The sequence below is a fragment of the Schistocerca serialis genome, chromosome 5, assembly GCF_023864345.2.
Source record: "Schistocerca serialis cubense isolate TAMUIC-IGC-003099 chromosome 5, iqSchSeri2.2, whole genome shotgun sequence".
Lineage (NCBI taxonomy): Eukaryota > Metazoa > Arthropoda > Insecta > Orthoptera > Acrididae > Schistocerca > Schistocerca serialis.
In genome coordinates this window covers 400,883,116-400,907,059 of record NC_064642.1, presented here as the reverse complement: position 1 = coordinate 400,907,059, position 23,944 = coordinate 400,883,116, and the positions used below count along the sequence as shown (strand labels likewise).

The following is a 23,944-nucleotide window of genomic DNA, read 5'->3' as shown; positions in this document are numbered from 1 at the left end:
CCCTCCGTCGCATGGAATCCCTGATGCGCTGATGCAGCCCTGGAGAATGGCGTATTGTATCACAGCCGTCCACAATACGAGCACGAAGAGTCTCTACATTTGGCACCGGGGTTGCGTAGACAAGAGCTTTCAAATGCCCCCATAAATGAAAAGTCAAGAGGGTTGAGGTCAGGATAGCGTGGAGGCCATGGAATTGGTCCGCCTCTACCAATCCATCGGTCACCGAATCTGTTGTGAAGAAGCGTACGAACACTTCGACTGAAATGTGCAGGAGCTCCATCGTGCATGAACCACATGTTGTGTCGTACTTGTAAAGGCACATGTTCTAGCAGCTCAGGTAGAGTATCCCGTATGAAATCATGATAACGTGCTCCATTGAGCGTAGGTGGAAGAACATGGGGCCCAATCAAGACATCACCAACAATTCCTGCCCAAACGTTCACAGAAAATCTGTGTTGATGACGTGATTGCACAATTGCGTGCGGATTCTCGTCAGCCCACACTTGTTGATTGTCAAAATTTACAGTTTGATCACGTTGGAATGAAGCCTCATCCGTAAAGAGAACATTTGCACTTAAATGAGGATTGACACATTGTTGGATGAACCATTCGCAGAAGTGTACCCGTGGAGGCCAATCAGCTGCTGATAGTGCCTGCACACGCTGTACATGGTACGGAAACAACTGGTTCTCCCGTAGCACTCTCCATACAGTGACGTGGTCAACGTTACCTTGTACAGCAGCAACTTCCCTGACGCTGACATTAGGGTTATCAACAACTGCACGAAGAATTGACTCGTCCATTGCAGGTGTCCTCGTCGTTCTAGGTCTTCCCCAGTCGCGAGTCATAGGCTGGAATGTTCCGTGCTCCCTAAGACGCCGATCAATTGCTTCGAACGTCTTCCTGTCGGGACACCTTCGTTCTGGAAATCTGTCTCGATACAAACGTACCGCGCCACGGCTATTGCCCCGTGCTAATCCATACATCAAATGGGCATCTGCCAACTCCGCATTTGTAAACATTGCACTGACTGCAAAACCACGTTCGTGATGAACACTAACCTGTTGATGCTACGTACTGATGTGCTTGATGCTAGTACTGTAGAGCAATGAGTCGCATGTCAACACTAGCACTGAAGTCAACATTACCTTCCTTCAATTGGGCCAACTGGCGGTGAATCGAGGAAGTACAGTACATACTGACGAATCTAAAATGAGGTCTAACATGGAAATTAAGCGTTTCTGGACACATGTCCACATAACATCTTTTCTTTATTTGTGTGTAAGGAATGTTTCCTGAAAGTTTGGCCGTACCTTTTTGTAACACCCTGTATACAGATGGCGGTAGTGTGGCGTATACAGGTACAAAAGGGCAGTGCGTTGGCGGAGCTGTCATTTGTACTCAGCTGGTTCATGTGAAAAGGTTTTTGACGTGATTATGGAGGGGCGAAGGGAATTAAAAGACTTTGAATACGGAATGGCTTGTTGGAACTAGACGCATGGAACATTCCATTTCGGAAATCGTTAGGAAATTAAACATTCCGAGATCCACAGTGCCAACAGTGCGCCGAGAATGCCAGATTCCAGGCATTGCCTCTCACCACGGAGAACGGACAACACAGTGGCCGACGACCTTCACTTAACGACCGAGGGCAGCGGCATATAGTGCAAATGGCTCAAATGGCTCTAAGCACTATGGGACTTAACATCTGAGGTCATCAGTCTCCTAGCGTGGCCGAGCGGTTCTAGGCGCTTCAGTCTGGAACCGCGCGACCGCTACGGTCGCAGGTTCGGAACCTGCCTCGGGCATGGATGTGTGTGATGTCCTTAGATTACTTAGGTTTAAGTAGTTCTAAGTTCTAGGGGACTGGTGACCTCAGATGTTAAGTCTCATAGTGCTCAGAGCCATTTGAACCATTTTTTTAGTCCCCTAGACTTAGAACTACTTAAACCTAACTAACCTAAGGACATCACACACATCCATGCCCGAGGCAGGATTCGAACCACGACCGCAGCAGCAGCGCGGTTCCGGACTGAAGCGCCTAGAACCGCTCTGTCACAGCGGCCGGCGGTGTTTAGTAGAGATGTCAGTGCTAACAGACAAGGACACTGCCCGAAATAACCGCAGAAGTAAATGTGGGACGTACTACGAACGTATCCGTTAGGGAAGCGCGGCGAAATTTTGCAGTAATGGGCTACGGCAGCAGACGACCGACACAAGTGCCTTTGGCAACAGCACGACATCACCAGCAGCGCCTCTCCTGGTCTTGTGACGACGTCGGTTGGACCACAGACGACTGGGAAATTGTGACCTGGTGAGATGATTCCCGATTTCAGTTGTTGAGAGCTGAAGGCTGGGTTCGAGTGGGCCGCTGACCGCACGAAGGAAAAAAATGTTCAAATGTGTGTGAAATCTTATGGGACTTAAATGCTAAGGTCATCAGTCTCTAAGCTTACGCACAACTTAACCTAAATTATCCCAAGGACAAACACAAACACCCATGCCCGAGGGAGGACTCGAACCTCCGCCGGGACCAGCGGCAAAGTCCATGACTGCAGCGTCTCAGACCGCTCGGCTAATCCCGCTCGGCCCGCACGAAGCCATGGCCCCAAAATGAAAGTAAGGCACTCTACAAGCTGGCGTGGCTCTTTAATGGTGTGGGCTGTGTTTACATGGAATGGACTGGGTCCTCTGGCTATGTTCGGCTATTTGTAGACCCTTTTGAAGCCATGTCCCCAAACAATGGTGGAATTTTTATGGATGACACTGTGTCGTGTTGCCGGGCAACAGTTGTTCACAATAGGTTTGAAGAACATCCTGGACAGTTCGAGAGAATGATTTGGCCATCCAGATCGCCCCACATCAATGCCATCGAACATTTGTGGAACATAATAGAGAGGTCAGTACGTGCACAAAATCCTGCACCGGCAACTCTTTCGCAGTAATGGACACCTATGGGGGCAGAACGGCACAATATTTCTGCAGGCGACTTCCCAACGACTTGTCGAGTCAATGTCACTACTAGTTGCTGCGCTACTCCGTGCAGAAGGAGGTCCGACACGATGTAGGAAGTATCTCAAGACTTTTGTCACGTCATTGTATGTGGGGTACGCACGTACATCTTCCAGGCATCTCTAAGCAGCTGGTAATATTAGCCACAGCCTCATAGCACATTTGTCCACTAACGAAATCTTTTACCAGCAATCAATCTTAGATTGAGAGTAGCCCAGATATTCACAAGAGTTCAGCCACTTCTGTGCCAAAGTGAATTTCATTAAAGAGTAACGTAGATAATTTTTCCATCTACATCTATATGCCTACTGCGCGATTCACAATCAAGTGCCTGGCAGAGGATTCAACGAACCACATTCAGGCTATTTCTCTGCCGTTCCACTCTCGAACAGGACACGTGGAAAAGGTACAGAGAAAGATTTAGGGGTTCGTTTCTCCTGCGTGCTGCTCGAGGGTGGAACGGTAGAGAAATAGCTTGAAGATGGTTCTATGAACCCTCTGCCAGCAACTTGATTGTGAACTGCAGAGTAATTACACTACTGGAATTAAAATATACTAGAACTGACACGTGATTACATTTTCACGCAGTTTGGGTGTAGAGATCCTGAGAAATCAGTACCCAGAACAACCACCTCTGGCCGTAATAACGGCCTTGATACTCCTGGGCATTGAGTCAAACAGAGCTTGGATGGCTTGTACAGGTACAGCTGCCCATGCAGCTTCAACACGATACCACAGTTCATCAAGAGTAGTGACTGGCGTATTGTGACGAGCCAGTGGCTCGGCCACCATTGACCAGACATTTTCAATTGGTGAAAGATCTGGAGAATGTGCTGGCCAGGGCAGCAGTCGAACATTTTCTGTATCCAGAAAGGCCCGTACAGCACCCGAAACATGCGGTCGTGCATTATCTTGCTGAAATGTAGGGTTTCGCAAGTATCGAATGAAGGGTAGAGCCACGGGTCGTAACACATCTGAAATGTAACGTCCACTGTTCAAAGTGCCGTCAATGCGAACAAGAGGTGACCGAGACGTGTAACCAATGGCACTATCACACTGGGTGATACGCCAGTATGGCGATGACGAATACACGCTTCCAATGTGCGTTCACCGCGATGTCGCCAAACACGGATGCGACCATCATGATGCTGTAAACATAACCTGGATTCATCCGAAAAAATGACGTTTTGCCATTCGTGCAACCAGCTTCATCGCTGAGTACACCATCGCAGGCGCTCCTGTCTGTGATGCAGCGTCAAGGGTAACCGCAGCCATGGTCTCCGAGCTGATAGTCCATGCTGCTGCAAACGTCGTCGAACTGTTCGTTCAGATGGTTGTTGTGTTGCAAACGTCCCCATCTGTTGACTCAGGGATCGAGACGTGGCTGCACGATCCGTTACAGCCATGCGGATAAGATGCCTGTCATCTCGACTGCTAGTGATACGAGGCCGTTGGGATCCTGCACAGCGTTCCGTATTACCCGCCTGAACCCACCGATTCCATATTCTGCTAACAGTCATTGGATCTCGACCAACGCGTGCAGCAATGTCTCTATACGATAAACCACAATCGCGATCGGCTACAATCCGACCTTTATCAAAGTCGAATACGTGATGGTACGCGTTTCTCCTCCTTATACGAGGCATCACAACAACGTTTCACCAGGCCGGTCAACTGCTTTTTGTGTATGAGAAATCGGTTGGAAACTTTCCTCATGTCAGCCCGTTGTAGGTGTCGCCACCGGCGCCAACCTTGTGTGAATGCTCTGAAAAGCTAATCATTTGCATATCACAACATCTTCTTCCTGTCGGTTAAATTTCACGTCTGTAGCAAGTCATCTTCGTGGGGTAGCAATTTCAATGGCCAGTAGTGTATGTAGATGTCAAGGAAAAATTATCTACTTTACTCTTTAATGAATCTTTCTTTGGCGCCGATGTGGGTGAAATATACAGGTATAAAACTTTCCGACAACCTACCCATGGAGAGATAGCAGAACTGTTGTCTAATCAAGATTAAAAATGTTTCTTGTTAACGACTCCTTCTGTTCCTCTAAGGAATATCTTAATAGAGATAATTAGTTTTTCTTATGGACAATGCTGTAAATTCGCAACATGTAGCCATACAAATGTTTCTTTTCATCTTGTTGTTAGATACACTATCTTATCCAAAGTACCCGGACACCCCTGTGTAATGCAGAATTGACCGCTAGCTGTCAAGAGAGGCGGAACAGCCGGTATAAAAGAAAGGGGAGGATTCTGTTGGTAGTACAGAAGCAGTAACAGCAGACTGGATCGGTCAGGCGAGGACAACTCATTGGATTTCACCTGACTAATAAATCCTTCAGGGAAATTCCAGTTCTTCAAATCGACTGTTGGTGATGTGAATGAGAAGTGCAAGCGTGAGGGAACAACTCAGAGCTAATCCAAGACCGGTCAGACGGACATGGACCGTCGAGCAGGTGCTTGCAAAAGTCGTATGAAAGCAGCAGAAGGAATGACTCGAGAGATCCAAAGTGCTGCCAGACCATCTAGCAGAATTACTACTCGTGGAGAGTTAAAAATAATGGGCTACAATCGTGGAGCAGCTCCGCGTAAGCCACACATTTCTGCAGTTAATGTTAAGCGACGTTCGGTATTGTTACGAAGCTAAGCCACAGGACGGTGGGTGGCTGGAAACGTGTGACTTGGAGTGATGAGACGCGCTATACGCTGTGTTAATCCAATGGAAGGGCGAATGTTCTACAGAAACGAATGTGATGTGATTTGTGCCCCAAGGAACGTAACACACATGAACAAGTTATCAGATAGGATCAGGACCACTTTGAGATTGTTCTTTGGTGCTGCTATTGCTTAGGGTAAGAATCACTGTCGGACAAGCGTAAGGGGTTGCAGAAAGATTTGGGCAAAGTTTTCATTTATTGTATTGAGTGGCAACTCTCTTTAAATGTAGGTGAATGTACAAAGAGAAAGAACACGCTAGCATCTGATTACAGAATTAGTGTTGAACATCTTGAGCACGTCAAGTCGTATATGTTTTTAGGCGTAATAACAATAAGTAATATGAAATACGATGATCACTTAAAATCAGCTCTAGGGAAGGCGAACGGAGGAGACAGGTTTATTGGGAAGGGTGTGGGGGAATGCGAAGTATTTGTAAAGGATATCGCGTACAAGACACTAGTGCCATCTATTCTAGAGTACTGTTTCAGTGTTCGGAGTCCTTATCAAGCAGGCATGACAACAGATAGCGAACGAATTCGAGAGACGCGCTGCTCGGATCGTTACAGGTCGATGTAGTGGAAATGTAAGGAGATGTTCAGGGAACTTAAATGAGATCTTCGGAAGAAAAAAAGGTGTACTTCTCATGAAACCTTGATGGATATATTTAGAGAATCATATGCGCATGTGACTGTGAGACGAATGTACTTTCATCATAGTATATCTCGCGCAGATTAGGGTACATACTGGTACACACAAAGTGATTCTCCCTCGTTGTATACGCGAATGGATTAGGAAAGAAAATCGATAATATTGGTACGATGTACTCGTTACCATGGATTTTACAGTGGCTTGCTGAGTATGTACGTAGATGCAGAAGACCTAAAAGATTTCACTGTACGCTGCAATCTTCTGGTGCTTACGATTTGTATGAGAACGAATCCAAAGTTGTTATATCGAGCTAATTCCCAGTAATACTTAATTAAGTGAACAAAGGCGACAGCTATTATCCAGATAATCTGTTTGAAACTTAATACTTTGACAGCATGATGCATGAGAGTAAAGATAAAGTTACGTGAAACTAATCGCGCCAAAAGTAGATACTTATGATAAATCGATGACATAACTTCTGTTTTTTCCCAAATATAGAACCATCTGGGTGGACTCCGGCTAGTAGAGCTCCGTATATTGCTGCAGCTAGTGAAGCGAAATGGTACTGGAGTTCCATTATTCATACTTGCATACATTAAAGCTAGTCAGTCTAACATTGCACAAAATGTTGTATTGTTTTACAGACCAAATTGTTTCTTAAAAACTATTTTTACCGAAAAATATCTAATAACGGACGAACAGTTACATACATTCATGTTGTTGTTGTGGTCTTCAGTCCAGAGAGTGGTTTGATGCAGCTCTCCATGCTACTCTATCCTGTGCAAGCTTCTTCATCTCCCAGTACCTACTGCAACCTACATCCTTCTGAATCTGTTTAGTGTATTCATCTCTTGGTGTCCCTCTACGATTTTTACCCTCCACGCTGCCCTCCAGTACTGAATTGGTGATTCCTTGATGCCTCAGAATATGCCCTACCAACCGATCCCTTCTTCTAGTCAAGTTGTGCCACAAATTTCTCTTCTCTCGAATTCTATTCAATACCTCCTCATTAGTTATGTGGTCTACCCATCTGATCTTCCGCATTCTTCTGTAGCACCACATTTCAAAAGCTTCTATTCTCTTCTTGTCTAAACTATTTATCGCCCAGGTTTCACTTCAATACATGGCTGAACTCCGTACAAATACTTTCAGAAACGACTTCCTGACACTTAAATCTATACTCGATGTTAACAAATTTCTCTTCTTCAGAAACGCTTTCTTTGCCATTGCCAGTCTACATTTAATATTCTCTCTACTTCGACCATCATCAGTTATTTTGCTCCCCAAATAGCAAAACTCATTTACTACTTTAAGCGTCTCATTTCCTAATCTAATTCCCGCAGCATCACCCGACTTAATTCGACTACATTCCATTAGCCTCGTTTTGCTTTTGTTGATGTTCATCTTATACCCTCCTTTCAAGACACTGTCCGTTCCGTTCAGCTGCTCTTCCAGGTCCTTTGCTGTCTGTGACAGGATTACAATGTCATCGGCGGACCTCAAAGTTTTTATTTCTGCTCCATGGATTTTAATTCCTACTCCGAAATTTTCTTTTGTTTCCTTTACTGCTTGCTCAATATACAGATTGAATAAAATCGGGGATAGACTACAACCCTGTCTCACTCCCTTCCCAACCACTGCTCCCCTTTCATGCCCCTCGACTCTTATAACTGCCATCTGGTTTCTGTACAAATTGTAAATAGCCTTTCGCTCCCTGTGTTTTACCCCTGCCACATATATACAGACATACATACATACACTGATGAGCCAAAACATTATGACCACCTGCTTAATAGCTTGTTTGTCCGTCTACGGAACGAATGCACAACTGATTCTGCGTATCAGGGATCCGACAGTTTGGTGGTACGTTTGAGGAGGTTTGCACAGTAGACATCTGCACACAGGTCGTGTAATTCGCGTAAATTATGGGCCACTGATTTGCGTACGCGGTGATGGGGTCCAGCAGCGACCCAGATGGGTGCCATAGGATTTACGTCAGGCGAATCTGACCGCCGAGACATCAACATGAGTTCACTATAATGCTCCCCAAACCACTGTAGCACGGTTCTGGCTCCGAGATATGGACAATTACGCTGCTGAAAGATGAAACCAAATATTCAAATGTGCGTGAATTCCTAAGGGACCAAACTGCTGACGTCATCGGTCCCTAGACTTACACATTACTTAAACTAATTTAAACTAACTTATGCTACTAACAACACACACATTCATGCCCGAGGAAGGACTCGAACCTCCGGCGGGAGAAGACCATCGACCTACTGTAGCAAAAATGTGGTTCATCCGAAGAGCCGACACGTTGCCACTGATCGACGGTCGAATCCGGATGATCCGGTGCCCACTGCAGTCATAATTGACAATGCCTCTGTGTCCACACACAAACACGTACAAACACATAAGGGTGGTCAGCTGCGGAGCTCCATGTTCAGCATTGTACGACGAACGGTGAGCTCCGAAACATTTGTGCGTGCAGCAGCATGGTGTTCTTTCGGCAGAGATGCCACAGATCACCATCTATCCTACTTTACAGAGCAGACAAGCCTCCGAGCCCCACGTTCTGTAAGGAGCTTTGGAGGTCCAACCATTTAGCACCTATTGGTAGTTTCTCTGTCCTTATACCTCTTTCCGTAGACGCTCACGACAGTAGCACGTGAACATTCGAACATCTTCGCCATTTTCGAAATACTCGTTAACAGGCTGCGTAATAATAATCTGCCATTTATCAAAGTCGCTCATCTCTTCGGATTTCCCGGTTTGCAGCCCATATCTTCGCTAGGGTGATCCCGCGCTCCGCTTACAAACTTTTGTTATCGCGTCACGTGCCCGTAACGCCAACACGCGGCATCCAGCGTCGCGGTGGCCAGTGGTCACAATGTTTTGGCTTGTCGATGTATACCTCAGTTTCCCTGTGCTGGAAAGAAATGTTTCCAACACTTTAAGACTTTGGAGGAATGTTGTTCTAGTGTGACAGCTGTATATTGTCACAGAATGAGGTGATTAAGTGGTTGATTTCAGTCTTTTGGGTTTATCCGTGGAAGCAAGGGAGCTGAAGAAAATTTGACTGTAGTGTGCTAAGGACTCAGTACGTGATTAGTGTGGAAGGTAGGAGCAACAGAGACTAAAAAATGTACATGAAGGAGAAGATTTGTACGTATGAAGTACGTAGAAACAGTGAGATCGAAACAACGAAAACAAGGAGACGTGGTATAAGAACAGTTGAATTACTGCTTTGTGAAATCTCTGTTCCAGCTCTTACCGGATTCGCCTAAAGGGACACAGAAAAATCTCCGTAACCATACCATAGTAAGGGTGCAGACAGATTTCAACACGGTCACTTCCAAATGCAAATCGCGTTTTACGAACAGTGTTATGCAAAGAAAAAAGCTGTCAGCACTCATACGCATTTGTTCAGATTAATTTCTTTGATAGTGTGTATTTGTTAGTTTTTAGCAGCGGTATTTCCTTTTTTCATGTTACCATTTTTCTACGATCTCGCTGTTTTATTGCTACGAAAATAAACGTGATTAACCACGAAGCGAAAGGTAGTATTACGTCTGATTCTGCAAACTGTCTGCGCCCACCCTCCTCTCTCCCATCACTAGAGCGTGTGGTTTATTTCTATTAAGCGGGACGTGTTCCTGCTTGTTGGCGTGTATTGGATGCTGTGATATTCATGCGTGACTCCAACGAGCAGACTCCTTGAATGGCTCATGCAAAAGCCGGTATAATGGTACCATTGTGTATCGGCAAAAACGAGCAAAGCCGACCGCGGACGCCATTTTAGAAACCGGTTCCGCAAGAAACGCACCGTTAAAAAAGACGACCCCTGGCTGGCTGAGACAGGCGCGCCGCGCTGGATGGCGTCGCCCCGGGCGGTGCGGGGTCGACGGCTCGCCGTACACAGCCCTGCACCGCAGCGCAATCGGCCCAGCTCACCTCAGACGCGACAGAGTACGTCTACTATAATATACTGCCTGACAAGAAGGGAGGCACCCAGAAAGGGAGGAGCACACGAAATAGAACCTCACGGTTTCGAGGGTGTGTGATGTAATTTCAATGACTGCAAACTCGAGAAAAATTTACCAAGAACTTGGTAATATGAGCAACTTATCAGTATGCCGTGGCACCAACTCTGGCCTGGATGTAATCACTGATATGGTTTTGAGGGGTGTCATGAAGCCGTTGTATCCGCTCCTGAGGCAATTCGACCAACAACAGTTGTCACTGGTGTTTAATATCCTGGACACTGGCCCTGAAAAGGAGTTTACATCCGAGCAGGTCCCACACATGTTCTATCAGGTGCGGATCTGGTGTTATTGTTGGCCAAGGGAGTACCTCAGTATCACGCAAACAGTTCATACAGACACGTGGCGTGAGTGGACTGGTATTGTCCTGTTGAAAAATGGCACCACGGTACTGTCAAATTAGAGGTAAAGCTCGAGCATACAGGATGTCCGTTTCGTACGTTGTATGGTCAGGGTTTCCTCAAGCACTACGAGCCGGGACATGAAGTCATACCCGATGGGTCCATACAGGAGGAAGCCAGGACTAACAGCGCTGCGCCTCTCCAAAACATTGGAAGAACGGGACTCCTCTCCATATCGCCACCGTAATTGCCAACGACGTTTATCCGGGGAAATGCAGAACTGCGATTAGTCGATGAATGCAGTGTGTCGCAATTCATCAGCATTTTATGCTTTCCAGTCACTTTACCACTCTAAGTCCAACCTTTTGTGTTGCGGCATTGACAGCAGCCTAACAATAGGTTGGTAATTCCCTAGTCCGGCTGGCCCAACTCTCCGACCAATGGTGCGGGATAACAGAATGTTTCAGGGAGTCCATTACTTGTTCTCGGATGGCAGGGGGAGATGTGAAGGTGTTATGAGGAGCTTGGTGCATAATACGGTGATCCTTTCTTGTTGTGGTCAGACGTGGTCCACGACAACTCTAACGACGAATATGCCTTCCCTCACGTTCCCATACGGTTCAAAACTGAGCCACTGTCACACCTGAGCGTTTTCGTCTACGGCGCTCTGGATCTCATGGACGAACAGAGCGAGCTGTGTTGTGCAACATCAATGCTTACGGAATCCATATTGGTACGAGATTTTCGTTCTCCACAAACATCATAGTGCGTGAGCGCAGAACTGCCGAGAGCTCCTGATTGAACCAATCTTCATTAACTACCGATTTCGATTATCTGATCATATTCAGGCAACACAAAATTAATTACAACTGCGTTTATGGCAACGTTCATACTGTGGCCTCAAATAAGATAAAAACTGCCCTACGTCAGAAGTAAAACGCAGTGATGCGGGGTGGTTTTTATTTTATTTGAGGCCACAGTATGATCGTTGAAATTAATTTCATGATACCTGAATGTGATTAGATAATCGAAACTGGTAGTTACAAAACATTTATATCAGCAGCAGCTCCTGGCGGCTCTGAAATTTGACCTTTTTTTTCTTTTTTTCAATTCCAGAGACATCCGCTTGTTTCCACGATTGGGGACATGAAGCCGAAGAACAGTGTAAGGAAAAGTGACACTTCAAAAGACAGCATCGATAGTGGTAAGATTTTTGCATTAATGAGCAACAGAAAAACAAGGCGGCATCAGCTGTTGCAACAAAAGAGCTGCATGTGGAAGCAATAGGTGCACTGACAGCGGGAATATCGATTTGTAAAGTTGAAGGAGGCAAGGAGGCAGCAGATGAAACGGGAGTGAGGCAGGGAGAAATTTCGAGAATTAGAGATAGGGGGAAATAAATAAAAACTTCTAGATTTGCTGACGGCACAGTAAATGTGTCAGAAACCATAAACGACAAATTAGTACTATTATCTGCGTCTGTCACTTTTACTTTCTCTCACGAAGCATTTCGAGGGCGAAAAAAACCTGAGTCAAGCGGATAATTGTTTTAATTTGTTAATATTTATGGAACATTCCGTCGGTTCTTGGAGGAACGTAGACATATTAATAACTTGAGTACGACGTATTAATGCTCCTCAATAATATTTATTAGTTCGTTATGAACCAGCTTTCGGCTTCTTAGGCCATCGTCAGAACTTAATGTTGAACAGATAGTCCACACAATTTCAGAGAGAATTCTTAGCTGTGTAAAGAATGCCGTACAAATATATCTTTGTACAGCATTCTTTATACAGCTACGGATTCTCGCTGAAGATGCGTGGAGTATCTGTTCAACATTAAGTTATCTAACGATGGCCCAAGGTCCCGGTAAGAGGAATTGATACAGTCTTGAAAAAATATTATAAAACATACAGAGAAGTAGAATATGAGCAACGAAGAACAGCTAAATTAAATCGTTTGCTCCTCAAGTAATGTTATTACGAGATGAAGGTAAAAGCGCTAGAAGAGTCCCGCCGTTTTGGCTGCAAAATAACTGACGATGGCAGAAGTAAGGGGGACGCAAAATAAAGGAAAGCTTGGCTGTAAAAGAGAGATTTGTTATCATCGTACATAAATGTAAGTGTTGGAAGTCTTTTTTTAAAGTATTTCTCTGGAGTGTTTAACTTATGTGGGAAGTGAGACGAGAACGATGAACAATATAGACCAGAAAAGACTAGGAGTTTTTGAAATGTGGTACAGCAGAAGAACGGGCAAATTGGATAATCAATGGAAAGGTACTGAATTGAATCGAACAGAAATGAAATTTATGGCGTAAATTTACTGAAAGAAAGAATCAATTGTTAGGACAGATGTACAGCCATCAATACATCTGATAATGGAGGAAACCGAGGAGATTAAAATTTGTAGAGGAAGACCAAGGGTGCCAGGTAAGCAGGTTCAGATGGACGTAGACTGCAATAGTCACGCTGGAATGAAGGGGCTTGCACAGGAAAGACTGTCTTGGAGAACTGCAAAAACCAGTCTTCGGGCTGAGGAGCATAACAAGAACAATAAATACTCGAAGTCTCCCCGTCAGAGGTTCGAGTCCTCCCTTGGGCATGTGTGTGTGTGTGTTGTCCTTACGTAAGTTTAAGTTAGATTAGTGCGTAAACTTAAGGACCGATGACTTTAGCAGTTTGGTTCCATAAGACATTACCACAAATTTCCAATGTTCAAAAGTATAACAGTTGCATTGACAAATATGTAGGTAGCACAGAAATCGCGAGGAAACGCAACATATTCACATATCGTCCAACACTAAGGCCGTTGCGCAACAAGAGTGGCGCATTGTCACAGTAGAGTGCATGTTCTAGTTTGCTGCAAACACAGTTCTGTTGCGGTACGTATAACGGGTGCAACACGGTATGCTTGTGAAATGGCGCAGCGACTGAAAACTAACTTCCAAGCTGAAGTACGCGGGACTATATGATTCTTGTGGGCAAACTGTCTAAACGGCACACAGATTCACCGAGAAATTCTGGCAGTATATGGACCATAGGCAGTGTCAAGCCCAGCTGTAGGGAAATGGTGTCAACAATATGAGCAAAGCCGCAGAGACGCAAGTCATTGTAACCGAGAAGTCGAGAGCTTGCACGATGCGATTTCCACCTTTTCGGCAAGCTCAAAGAACATTTGGGGTGGTGGGGGATTTTCCAACGACCACACAGCGGTTCTCGTATAGCTTCCTGACCAGATTTCTACTGTCGAGGAATTGAACGATCAGTAAAACGTTCCGACGTTGTTTACAGAGACTTGGCGAGTATGTTGAAAAATAGTATCGTATACTTGTGGCACCCTGGAGCGCAGTGTAGCTTTCAAAAACATTACTTTGCCTGCCACAATAATATTTAACCTATTTTTTGAGGTCCCCTCGTGTTTATGTTAGGAGAAAAGTTCAATTTTCGGTGTGATGGAGGAAAATGACACTGTGAAAGTGGTCGAAAAGACCGGAAAACTTGTAGAAAGTAGCTGTTCCGGCAAAGAGCTACACGGAGGCGGAAACACAGGCATTCGGAATGAAAAATGGTAGAAACGACGGATTTCATTCGGATAGAAAGAATGTGCCGAGTCAACAGATCCTGGAGGGAAACGAGGACTGCATAACAAGTTGTTTAGCAACTCTAGGGGGCGCCTGTGTCAATTCGCACCTGTTCGAGGCGCCCACAGTTCAGAGGCGCGAAAGCAAAGGCGGAGAAAAATTGCAAACGCCGCGAGGCGGAGAAAGTTGAAACAGCTTGCAGAGAAAGCAGCAGGAGCAACAGCAACACGCACCAAGCCCCGGACCTGCCGTCCTCCCAGATCACGGGTCGCACGGCACGCTGTTATGCGAGCTGCGCACTCCAGACTCTAGTTGCGTGCCAATAAGAAACAACTGTGGCGGCCCCCAAGTGATTGGTGCTCGTTACGTGCTTGCCAAGTTCAATACTTCGCAGCTAAAACGCTATTCAGTGCGTCTGGCAAGCTGTTTAAGCTGCGTTACTGACCAATGTTGTTCTTTCGCTGTAGAGAGTACGCCTGGTGCCCGACCAGCTTCTGAAAATGTAGGGTTAATAGAGACACAACACAAGCTCGGGTTGGGGAAGGATGCGAACAGATTTTGCCCCGAAATTTGCCTTCAACAATTTAGTGAGATTACGGGAAGCCTAAACCTGGATTTCCCTACAGGAATTTAGACCGCCGTCCTCCCCAATACGGATCCAGTGTTTTATCACTGCGCCAGCTCGCTCGCTTTGTATCGTGCAGTGCTGTATTCACGTTATTATGTAAGAAAATCACTGGAAGGAAGAGGGACGGTGGGAAGAAATGCTGACATATAGCAACAAACTTCTTGTCTAGATGGAACACCATACTATTTATTACTCCATCAGTCCATAAAACTCGGCTGAGTGGTTTGGGATTTAAGGCGGGGCGGAGAGTTACTGAGACTGATCAGGAAATATTCACCGATAATAAAGTTTGAAAACATCGTTAGAAACTGACGTCGATCTGATAGCTAATTAAAATATTAACCAGTCTTGATCGCAAGGATTTATTAAAAACTAAAAATCACACGTCAGATGGTAACCGGTTTCGATTTTCTCAAAAATCATCTTCAGATCACGTCGCATTATGTTGTCAGCAGAGACGACGGCGGAGCATTGGCAAGTGTCGGACACAAGCAGTTACCAGTGGTGTCCTCCGATATTGATTTGCCCTTCTATACGATTCTCTCGATTCACCTTATCCAATCGCTGAACGAGGTCCCTGTCTGACACCCCCTTCCTTCCCTTACCGCCTGCTTCATGAACTTCTGTACATCCTGCTTCAAAATCCACACACCATTACCACACTTTGTTGTCACACTTGATAGTTACGTTATGTGGACTGCATGAAACTATGTCAAGCCCCTCAGCGTGAAGAAATCGAATGACAACACGCACTTGGCACTTGTCTGGAGACAATTTATTTCCTTCTTTCTTTCACTGGTGTTATGTCCCGCACTGACGCAGGGTCGGCAGTGTTAGGAACGGATTTGGCAAGGTTAGTGGAAAGGGGTGGCCGGATGCCCTTCCTGCCGCCACCCCTACCCCCCAAGACGGAGTTAGTGTACTCCTGCTGTCTGCGTTGAGTGTAATTCATGGAATAGTGCGAGCGTGTTCAAATGTCTGCGAGTCGTGTAACTGAGGCGAAACGTGGGGACCAGCCCGGTCTTCACCCAGCGGGATGTGGAAAACCGCCTAATAACCACATCCAGGCTGGCCGGCACACCGACCGACGACGGCAATCCGCCGGGCGGACTCGATCCGGGGCCAGCGCGCCTACCCGAGTCCAGGAAGCAGCGCATTAGCTCTCGCGGCTAACCTGGCGGGTGTCAGGAGACAATTGTTCCAAGCACATTTACTGCTCACTGTGCACTCGGGACTGGAAAATGTGATGTAACACTATCGACGGCCATACTAGAGACACTGCACAACACATCTGCGCGAAGCTTCTACATCTACACTACATACATACTCCGCAATCCACCATACGCTTCGTGGCGGAGGGTACCTCGTACCACAACTAGCATCTTCTCTCCCTGTTCCACTCCCAAACAGAACGAGGGAAAAATGACTGCCTATAGCCGGCCGGAGTGGCCGAGCGGTTAAAGGCGCTACAGTCTGGAACCGCACGACCGCTACGGTCGCAGGTTCGAATCCTGCCTCGGGCATGGATGTGTGTGATGTCCTTAGGTTAGTTAGGTTTAAGTAGTTCTAGGTTCTAGGGAACTTATGACCACAGCAGTTGAGTCCCATAGTGCTCAGAGCCATTTGAACCATTTTTTGACTGCCTATATGTCTCTGTACGAGCCCTAATCTCTCTTATCTTTGTGGTCTTTCCGAGAAATGTAAGTTGGCGGCAGTAAAATTGTACTGCAGTCAGCCTCAAATGCTGGTTCTCTAAATTTCCTCAGCAGCGATCCACGAAAAGAACGCCTCCTTTCCTCTAGAGATTCCCACCCGAGTTCCTGAAGCATTTCCGTAACACTCGCGTAGATGATCAAACCTACCAGTAACAAATCTAGCAGCCCGCCTCTGAATTGCTTCTATGTCCTCCCTCAATCTGACCTGATAGGGACCCCAAACGCTCGAGCAGTACTCAAGAATAGGTCGTATTAATGTTTTATAAGCGGTCTCCTTTACAGCTGAACCACATCTTCCCAAAATTCTACCAATGAACCGAAGACGACTATCCGCCTTCCCCACAACTGCCATTACATGCTTGTCCAACTTCATATCGCTCTACAATGTTACGCCCAAATATGTAATCGACGTGACTGTGTCAAGCGCTACACTACTAGTGGAGTATTCAGACATTACGGGATTCTTTTTCCTATTCACCTGCATTAATTTACATTTATCTATATTTAGAGTTAGCTGCCATTCTTTACACTAATCACAAATCCTGTCCAAGTCAACTTGTATCCTCCTACATTCACTCAACGACAACACCTTCCCGTACACCACAGCATCATCAGCAAACAGCCGCACATTGCTATCCACCCTATCCGAAAGATCATTTATGTAGATAGAGAACAACAGCGGACCTACCACACTTCCCTGGAGCACTCCAGATGATACCCTCACCTCCGATGAACAGTCACCATCGATCGTAATTTCAGTGTGGTTTTAATTTAGCGACCGATCAAACCTGGGGAGGAGGGGGGGGGGGGGAGGAGGAGGAGACAGCCCTCGTAAAGTTTACAGATTTTTTTTATTCGTGTGTGGGACATGCGAAGTATTGCAAATTTTGAACTGCGTATATAAAGTGTACGAAACGTGTAAATGATCTCCGTGGCTGTTGCACCGAGAAGGAAATGAAGTAAAAGGCGAAACAGGCCCGAAGGTCAGAGCAGATCAGTCTCTGTGGTAATCGCCGAAAGGGGAACGGAGCGCGATTGCGGAAAACGCAAAGTAAGGGCGGGCGGAGTTCCGTGGGCGTCGCGTCAGGCCCCGGGTCAGGCTGCGACCCGGCGGTGAGCGGCACAAGGTCTGCCAGAGGCGGGGCGTGAGAAACACTCCTGCCCCGCCCTGCAGGCTCATTACGAGGCGCGCGGCGCGCCCGTGGGAATCCAGGCCCTGTGGCAGCTAGAATTTGTTTTGCGGGCGTCTCCGACACCGTGCAATTGTCCGCACGTTCGCACACGCGAATATTTCGCAGTGAGCGAGTACATGCTGTTAAACTAATTCATTTTTAATTTCATTGTAGCCACAGTAGCTATTCTGTTGCTGCTTCGTTGTGAGCTCATATACAAAAATAGAACCGTCATTTTCAACAACAATCTACAAATATTCTTCTACACTGAACAGCCAAAGAAACTGGAACACCTGCCCAATATCGTGTAGGGCCGCAGAGAGCACGCGGAAGTGCCGCAACACGACGTGGCACGGACTCGAGTAATATCTGAAGTAGTGCTGGAGGGAACTGACACCATGAATCCTGCAGGGCTGTCCACAAAACCGTAAGAGTACGAGGGGTTGGAGATCTACCTCAGAAGAGTGTTCCTGGAGCCATTCTGTAGCAATTATGGACGTGTGAGGTCTCGCATTGTCCTGCTGGAATTGCTCAAATCCGTCGGAATGCACAATGGATATGAATGGATGCAGGTGATCAGACAGGATGCCTACATACTTGTCATCTGTCAGAGTCGTATCTAGACGTGTTAAAGGTCCCATATCACTACAACTGCACACGCCCCACACCATTACAGAACCTCCAACAGCTTGAACAGTCCCCTGCTGACATGCAGGGTCCATGGATTCATGAGGTTGTCTCCATACCCGTACACTCCATCCGCTCGATACAATCTGAAACGAGACTCGTCCGACCAGGCAACATGGTTCCAGTCATCAACAGTCCATTGTCGTTGTTGACGGATCCAGGCTGGGCGTAAAGCTTTGTTTGGTGCAGTCATCAAGGTTACACGAGTGATCCTTCGGCTCCGAAAGCCGAATGGTTGGCACGCTAACACTTGTTGATGGTCCAGCACTGAAATCTGCAGCAATTTGCGGAAGTGTCGCACTTCTGTCACGTTGAACGATTCTCTTTAGTCGTCGTTGGACCCGTTCTTGCAGGATCTTTTCCGGGCGCAGCGGTCGAAAATTTGATTTTTTACCGGATTCCTGATATTCACGGTACACTCGTGAAATGGTCGTACGGGAAAATCCCCACTTCATCGCTACCTCGCAGATGCTGTGTAGCATCGCTCGTGCGTCGACTATGACACCACGTTCAAACTCACTTACATCTTGATAACCGGCCATTGTAGCAGCAGTAACCGATCTAACAACTTCGCTAGACGGAAAAACGGCTCTGAGCACTATGGGACTCAACATCTTAGGTCATAAGTCCCCTAGAACTTAGAACTACTTAAACCTAACTAACCTAAGGACATCACACACACCCATGCCCGAGGCAGGATTCGAACCTGCGACCGTAGCAGTCTCGCGGTTCCGGACTGCAGCGCCAGAACCGCTAGACCACCGCGGCCGGCACTTCGCTAGACACTTGTTGTCTTATATAGGCGATGCCACCATAGCGCCGTATTCTGCATGTTTACATATCTTTGTATTTGAAAACGCATGCCTATATCAGTTTCTTCGGCGCTTCGGTGTTTAGTACTGTATTATTCCGCCACAGTTTCGTAGATTACCATTAAGAAAGCACTATAACTTCCACAGGACGACTTTTCTGCTTTTCAGCATCACATGATGGAACTGTGATTTCGAAATGTACATTGGCGTTGTAAAAGCGCTCCTAAAGTGAGTGGGCGGACATTATTATTACGTTTTCTAAGAATATTCCATTTGTCAGTCATTGTAACGTCAGTAAATAACGTTTTCCCATTGAAGGTATACTAAATGTTTAAAAGTATCTAGAACCTATGAGGTGACATTAGTATGGCGTGTGTTCACATCTCACCTTTATGACGGATTTCTGCTGGGGTCACTTTCAGTGAGGTCGTCAGAATGTCTGCATAGGAGCCCATTCTTCCTCAAGAGCCAAAAGTAGGGAAGGATGTTAGACGTTGGAGTACGGAGTGAAGTCGATGTTCTAACTCACCCTAAAGGTGTTCCATTAGACAGATGTCGGAACTATGAGCAGGTCAATCAATTTCAGAAATGTTATTGTCTACAAACCATTGGCTCACATATGATGCTTTATAACTGGATGCATTGTCATGTTGATACAACAACAATCGTCTCCGAACTCTTCCTCTACTGTATGCAGTGCACAATGCTATAAAATGTGTTCATATCGTTCCGCATTTAGCATTTTCTCAAGCGTGATAAGGGACCACATAATATCCACGAAAAACAACTCCATATTGTTACACTACCTCCTCGGTACTTCACTGTTGGCACTAGACGTGATGGGACGTATCCAGGCATTCACCAAACCCAAACACTTCCATTGGATAATCACTCCAAGTATCTCGCTTTCAGTCGTCTACTGTCCAGTGGCGTCTTCCTTCACGCCACGTCAACCATCACTTAGCAGTGACTACAGAGATATGTCGCCTAGGAGGAACTACTCGACCATTATTTCCCATTCTTTTTAACTCTCTACACGCCCAGTGATCGTTCTAGCTGGAGTGCTCGTAGCACTTTTGAAATCACGAGTGATTTCTTCCGATGGTTACAGGCAATTTTTGCAAGCACCCTCGACAACACTCGACGGTGACTGTCCGTCAGTACATGAGGTCAGCTGGTCATGGTGAAACTGTGGTTGCTCCTTCGCGTTTGCACTTCGCAGTCGCATCACTAATTGTCGACTTGGGCAGCTTTAGAAGGGTTGTAATGTCCCTGGTGGACTTATTAGTGAGCTGACGTCTAATGTCTAGTGCACTGAGTTCTCCTGTCCTACTCATTCTGCCGTTACTGTTTCTCTACTGACAGCTGAATACCCCGTAAGTACTTTTATACTGGCAGGTCCGCCTCCCGTGGCATCTGATGTTCAGTTCTGCATTACACAGGTGTGTCCGGACACTTTCTGCCAGACAGTGAACTTCGAAGAGGCAATGAACGAAATAAAAGAATTTCAAGTGAGAAATAAAGCTGTAGGAGCAAGAAGAATCAATAAGGTTGTCCTCGAACGTCGTAAACTCTCTGACAGAAGGAAATGTGAACTTAGAGATGTTACTAATTGGAATCTACGCCCTACTCAGCACTCGGTTTGGTAAAAATGAGAATATGAACTTATTAAACATGAAAAGTGTGGAAAATCCATAACATTATATGAAAGTGCTGCAATTGTTACACTTTTGAGTATTTATTGTTCTTGTTATACTCCTCATCCCGAAAACTCGTTTATGCATCTCTCCAAGACAGTCTTTCCTGTGCAAGCCTCTTTATTCCAGAGTGACGATTGCTGCCTGTATCCATCTGAACCTATTTACGTGGAAGCCTCGGTCTTTCTCTACAAATTTTAAACTCCTCGGTTTCCTCTGTTATCAGTTGTACTGACGGCTGTACATCTGTCCTAATAACCGATTCTTTCTTTCAGTGAATTTATGCCATAAATTTCATTTCTGCTCGATTCAATTCAGTACCTTTCCATTGATTGTCGGATCTGTCTGTTCTTCTGCTGTACCACACTTCAAAATCTCCTAGTCTCTGCCGAGCGGTCTAAGGCGCTGCAGTCATGGACTGTGCGGCTGGTCCCGGCGGAGTTTCGAGTCCTCCCTCGGGCATGGGTGGTGTGTTTGTCCTTAGGATAATTTAGGTTAAGTAGTGTGTAAGCTTAGGGGGACCTTAGCAGTTAAGTAAACTGCTGACGGGCGTTGATATATATCAACGGGGACAGGTGAAAATGTGTGCCCAGACCGGGACGCGAACCCGGAATCTCCTGCTTACATGGCAGACGCTCTATCCATTTGAGCCACCGAGGGCACAGAGGATAGCGCGACTGCAGGGACTATCTCGCGCACGTCTCCCGCGAGACCCACATTCTCACCTTATTTGTCCACACACTACATTCGTAGTGTCCCTACCCAACAAACTCATTACTCGTGGAAGACATTCTTACCAAGTCTCGCAAGGGTTCGGGTAATATGTGTGCATCCGCACAGAAGAAGAAGGTCATGGCTGTTATTGCCAGAACTATATACTTATATGGATATGTTGTCTGTTCTTTCGGACATGTCCTATTTTGAAGAGGAGATGCTGGAACGTTTTGCAACGGACCCCACTACAAGTACTCGTATTGGACGTGAAACGGGTCATGGCACAACGTAAATAAGATATTACAGAGCCGTCTTACGGACAAGTTAAGTAAACAAAACCTGCATCGTTACTTCCTAGTAATCGGTCTCGTCCTCCTTGTTCCCTGGCAGGAAAGAGTGTACATGTAAATAAACAGCACAGTACGTGTAACGCTTGTTAGTTATAAATACGGTGGAAAACGGTAATACTAAACAAAGCTGTAGACAGGTTTACTTCAATATCTCCTTAAGCTGGCTTCTCCGACACCAGGTTCCCTATCTCAAATTGTGCAGTGGAGCATTCCTTATGCCCAGTTACATTTTTGCACGCTCTTACGGAAACACCCTGTAGCTGCGCGAGACCTCGAGAAAGCGGCAATGTTAGCATTCTGCCGTGTGCACTGTTCGCCAGGGTGTCCGGTACAAAGCTGTTGCTGTAGCGGCTGCACGCGCGCGCACTCACCGTTGACTTGAGTCTGCCACACGGCGTCGCCGACGCCCCACAGGCCGGAGATGGCGTAGAAGACGAGCGGCGTGGCGGGGTTGGGCCTCCAGATGAGCAGCACGCCGACGAGGCAGGCGTGCACGAGCGCGCCCAGCGCCATCAGCGGGAACCGGCCCACGAACTTCATCACCGAGCCGAACAGCAGCGAGCAGATGGCGTTCACCACGCCGAAGCAGATCATCACGAAGCCCACGTTGTGCACCCCCAGCGCGCACGACACGTACGCCTGCAACGGCAGAGAGCAGAGAAGAGATTAGTCGTGAACCCGTCACTGTTTGGCGAACGTTAATAAGCAGTTCAATAGTTGACGTAATTGTTGGTCCTGTTTGCAGGTAGAAAATAAGAGTGAATTCGTAACCAGTAGCAAGATCTGGCTTTAGATGTCTAATATTACAAGAACTTACAAGCAAAATCGATGTCCAGAAGTAGTTGTAGAGAAGGGCCGAAATTAAAAAATGGGCTCAAGTGAACATATTGAGCCCGTGATGCACTACTGGCCATTAAAATTGCTACACCACGAGGATGACGTGCTACAGACGCAAAATTTAACCGACAAGAAGAAGATGCTGTGATATGCAAATGATTAGCTTTTCAGAGCATTCACACAAGGGTTGGCGTCTGTGGCGACACCTACAACGTGCTGACATGTGGAAAGTTTCCAACCGATTTCTCATACACAAACAGCAGTTGACCGGCGTTGCCTGGTGAAACGTTGTTGTGATGCCTCGTGTAAGGAAGAGAAATGCGTACCATCACGTTTCCGACTTTGATAAAGGTCGGATTGTAGCCTATTACGATTGCGGTTTATCGTATCGCGACATTGCTGCTCGAGTTGATCGAGATCCAATGACTGTTAGCAGAATATGGAATCGGTGGGTTCAGGAGGGTAATACGGAACGCCGTGCTGGATCCCAACGGCCTCGTATCACTAGCAGTCGAGATGACAGGCATCTTATCCGCATGGCTGAAACGGATCGTGCAGGGACGTCTCGATCCCTGAGTCAACAGATGGGGACGTTTGCAACACAACAACCATCTGCACGAACAGTTCGACGACGTTTGCAGCAGCATGGACTATCAGCTCGGAGACCATGGCTGCGCTTACCCTTGACGCTGCATCACAGACAGGAGCGCCTGCGATGGTGCATTCAACGACGAACCTGGGTGCACGAATGGCAGAACGTCATTTTTTCGGATGAATCCAGGTTCTGTTTACAGCATCATGATGGTCGCATTCGTGTTTGGCATCATCGCGGTGAACGCACATTGGAAGCGTGTATTCGTCATCGCCATACTGGCGCATCACCCGGCGTGATGGTATGGTGTACCATTGATTACACGTCTCGGTCACCTCTTGTTCGCATTGACGGCACTTTGAACAGTAGACGTTACATTTCTGATGTGTTACGACC

The 23,944-nt window shown here is 46.5% G+C and overlaps 1 protein-coding gene across 1 annotated transcript in view; it reads right to left on the bottom strand.

Annotated features, from left to right (window-relative positions):
* LOC126480933 (UNC93-like protein) overlaps positions 1 to 23,944 on the bottom strand; it is a 235,901-nt gene that overhangs the window by 2,666 nt on the left and 209,291 nt on the right. The window contains exon 6 of the mRNA XM_050104346.1: positions 22,491 to 22,758. Within this exon, the coding sequence (XP_049960303.1) occupies positions 22,491 to 22,758 (268 nt within the window). The remainder of the gene's footprint in view (positions 1 to 22,490; positions 22,759 to 23,944) is intronic.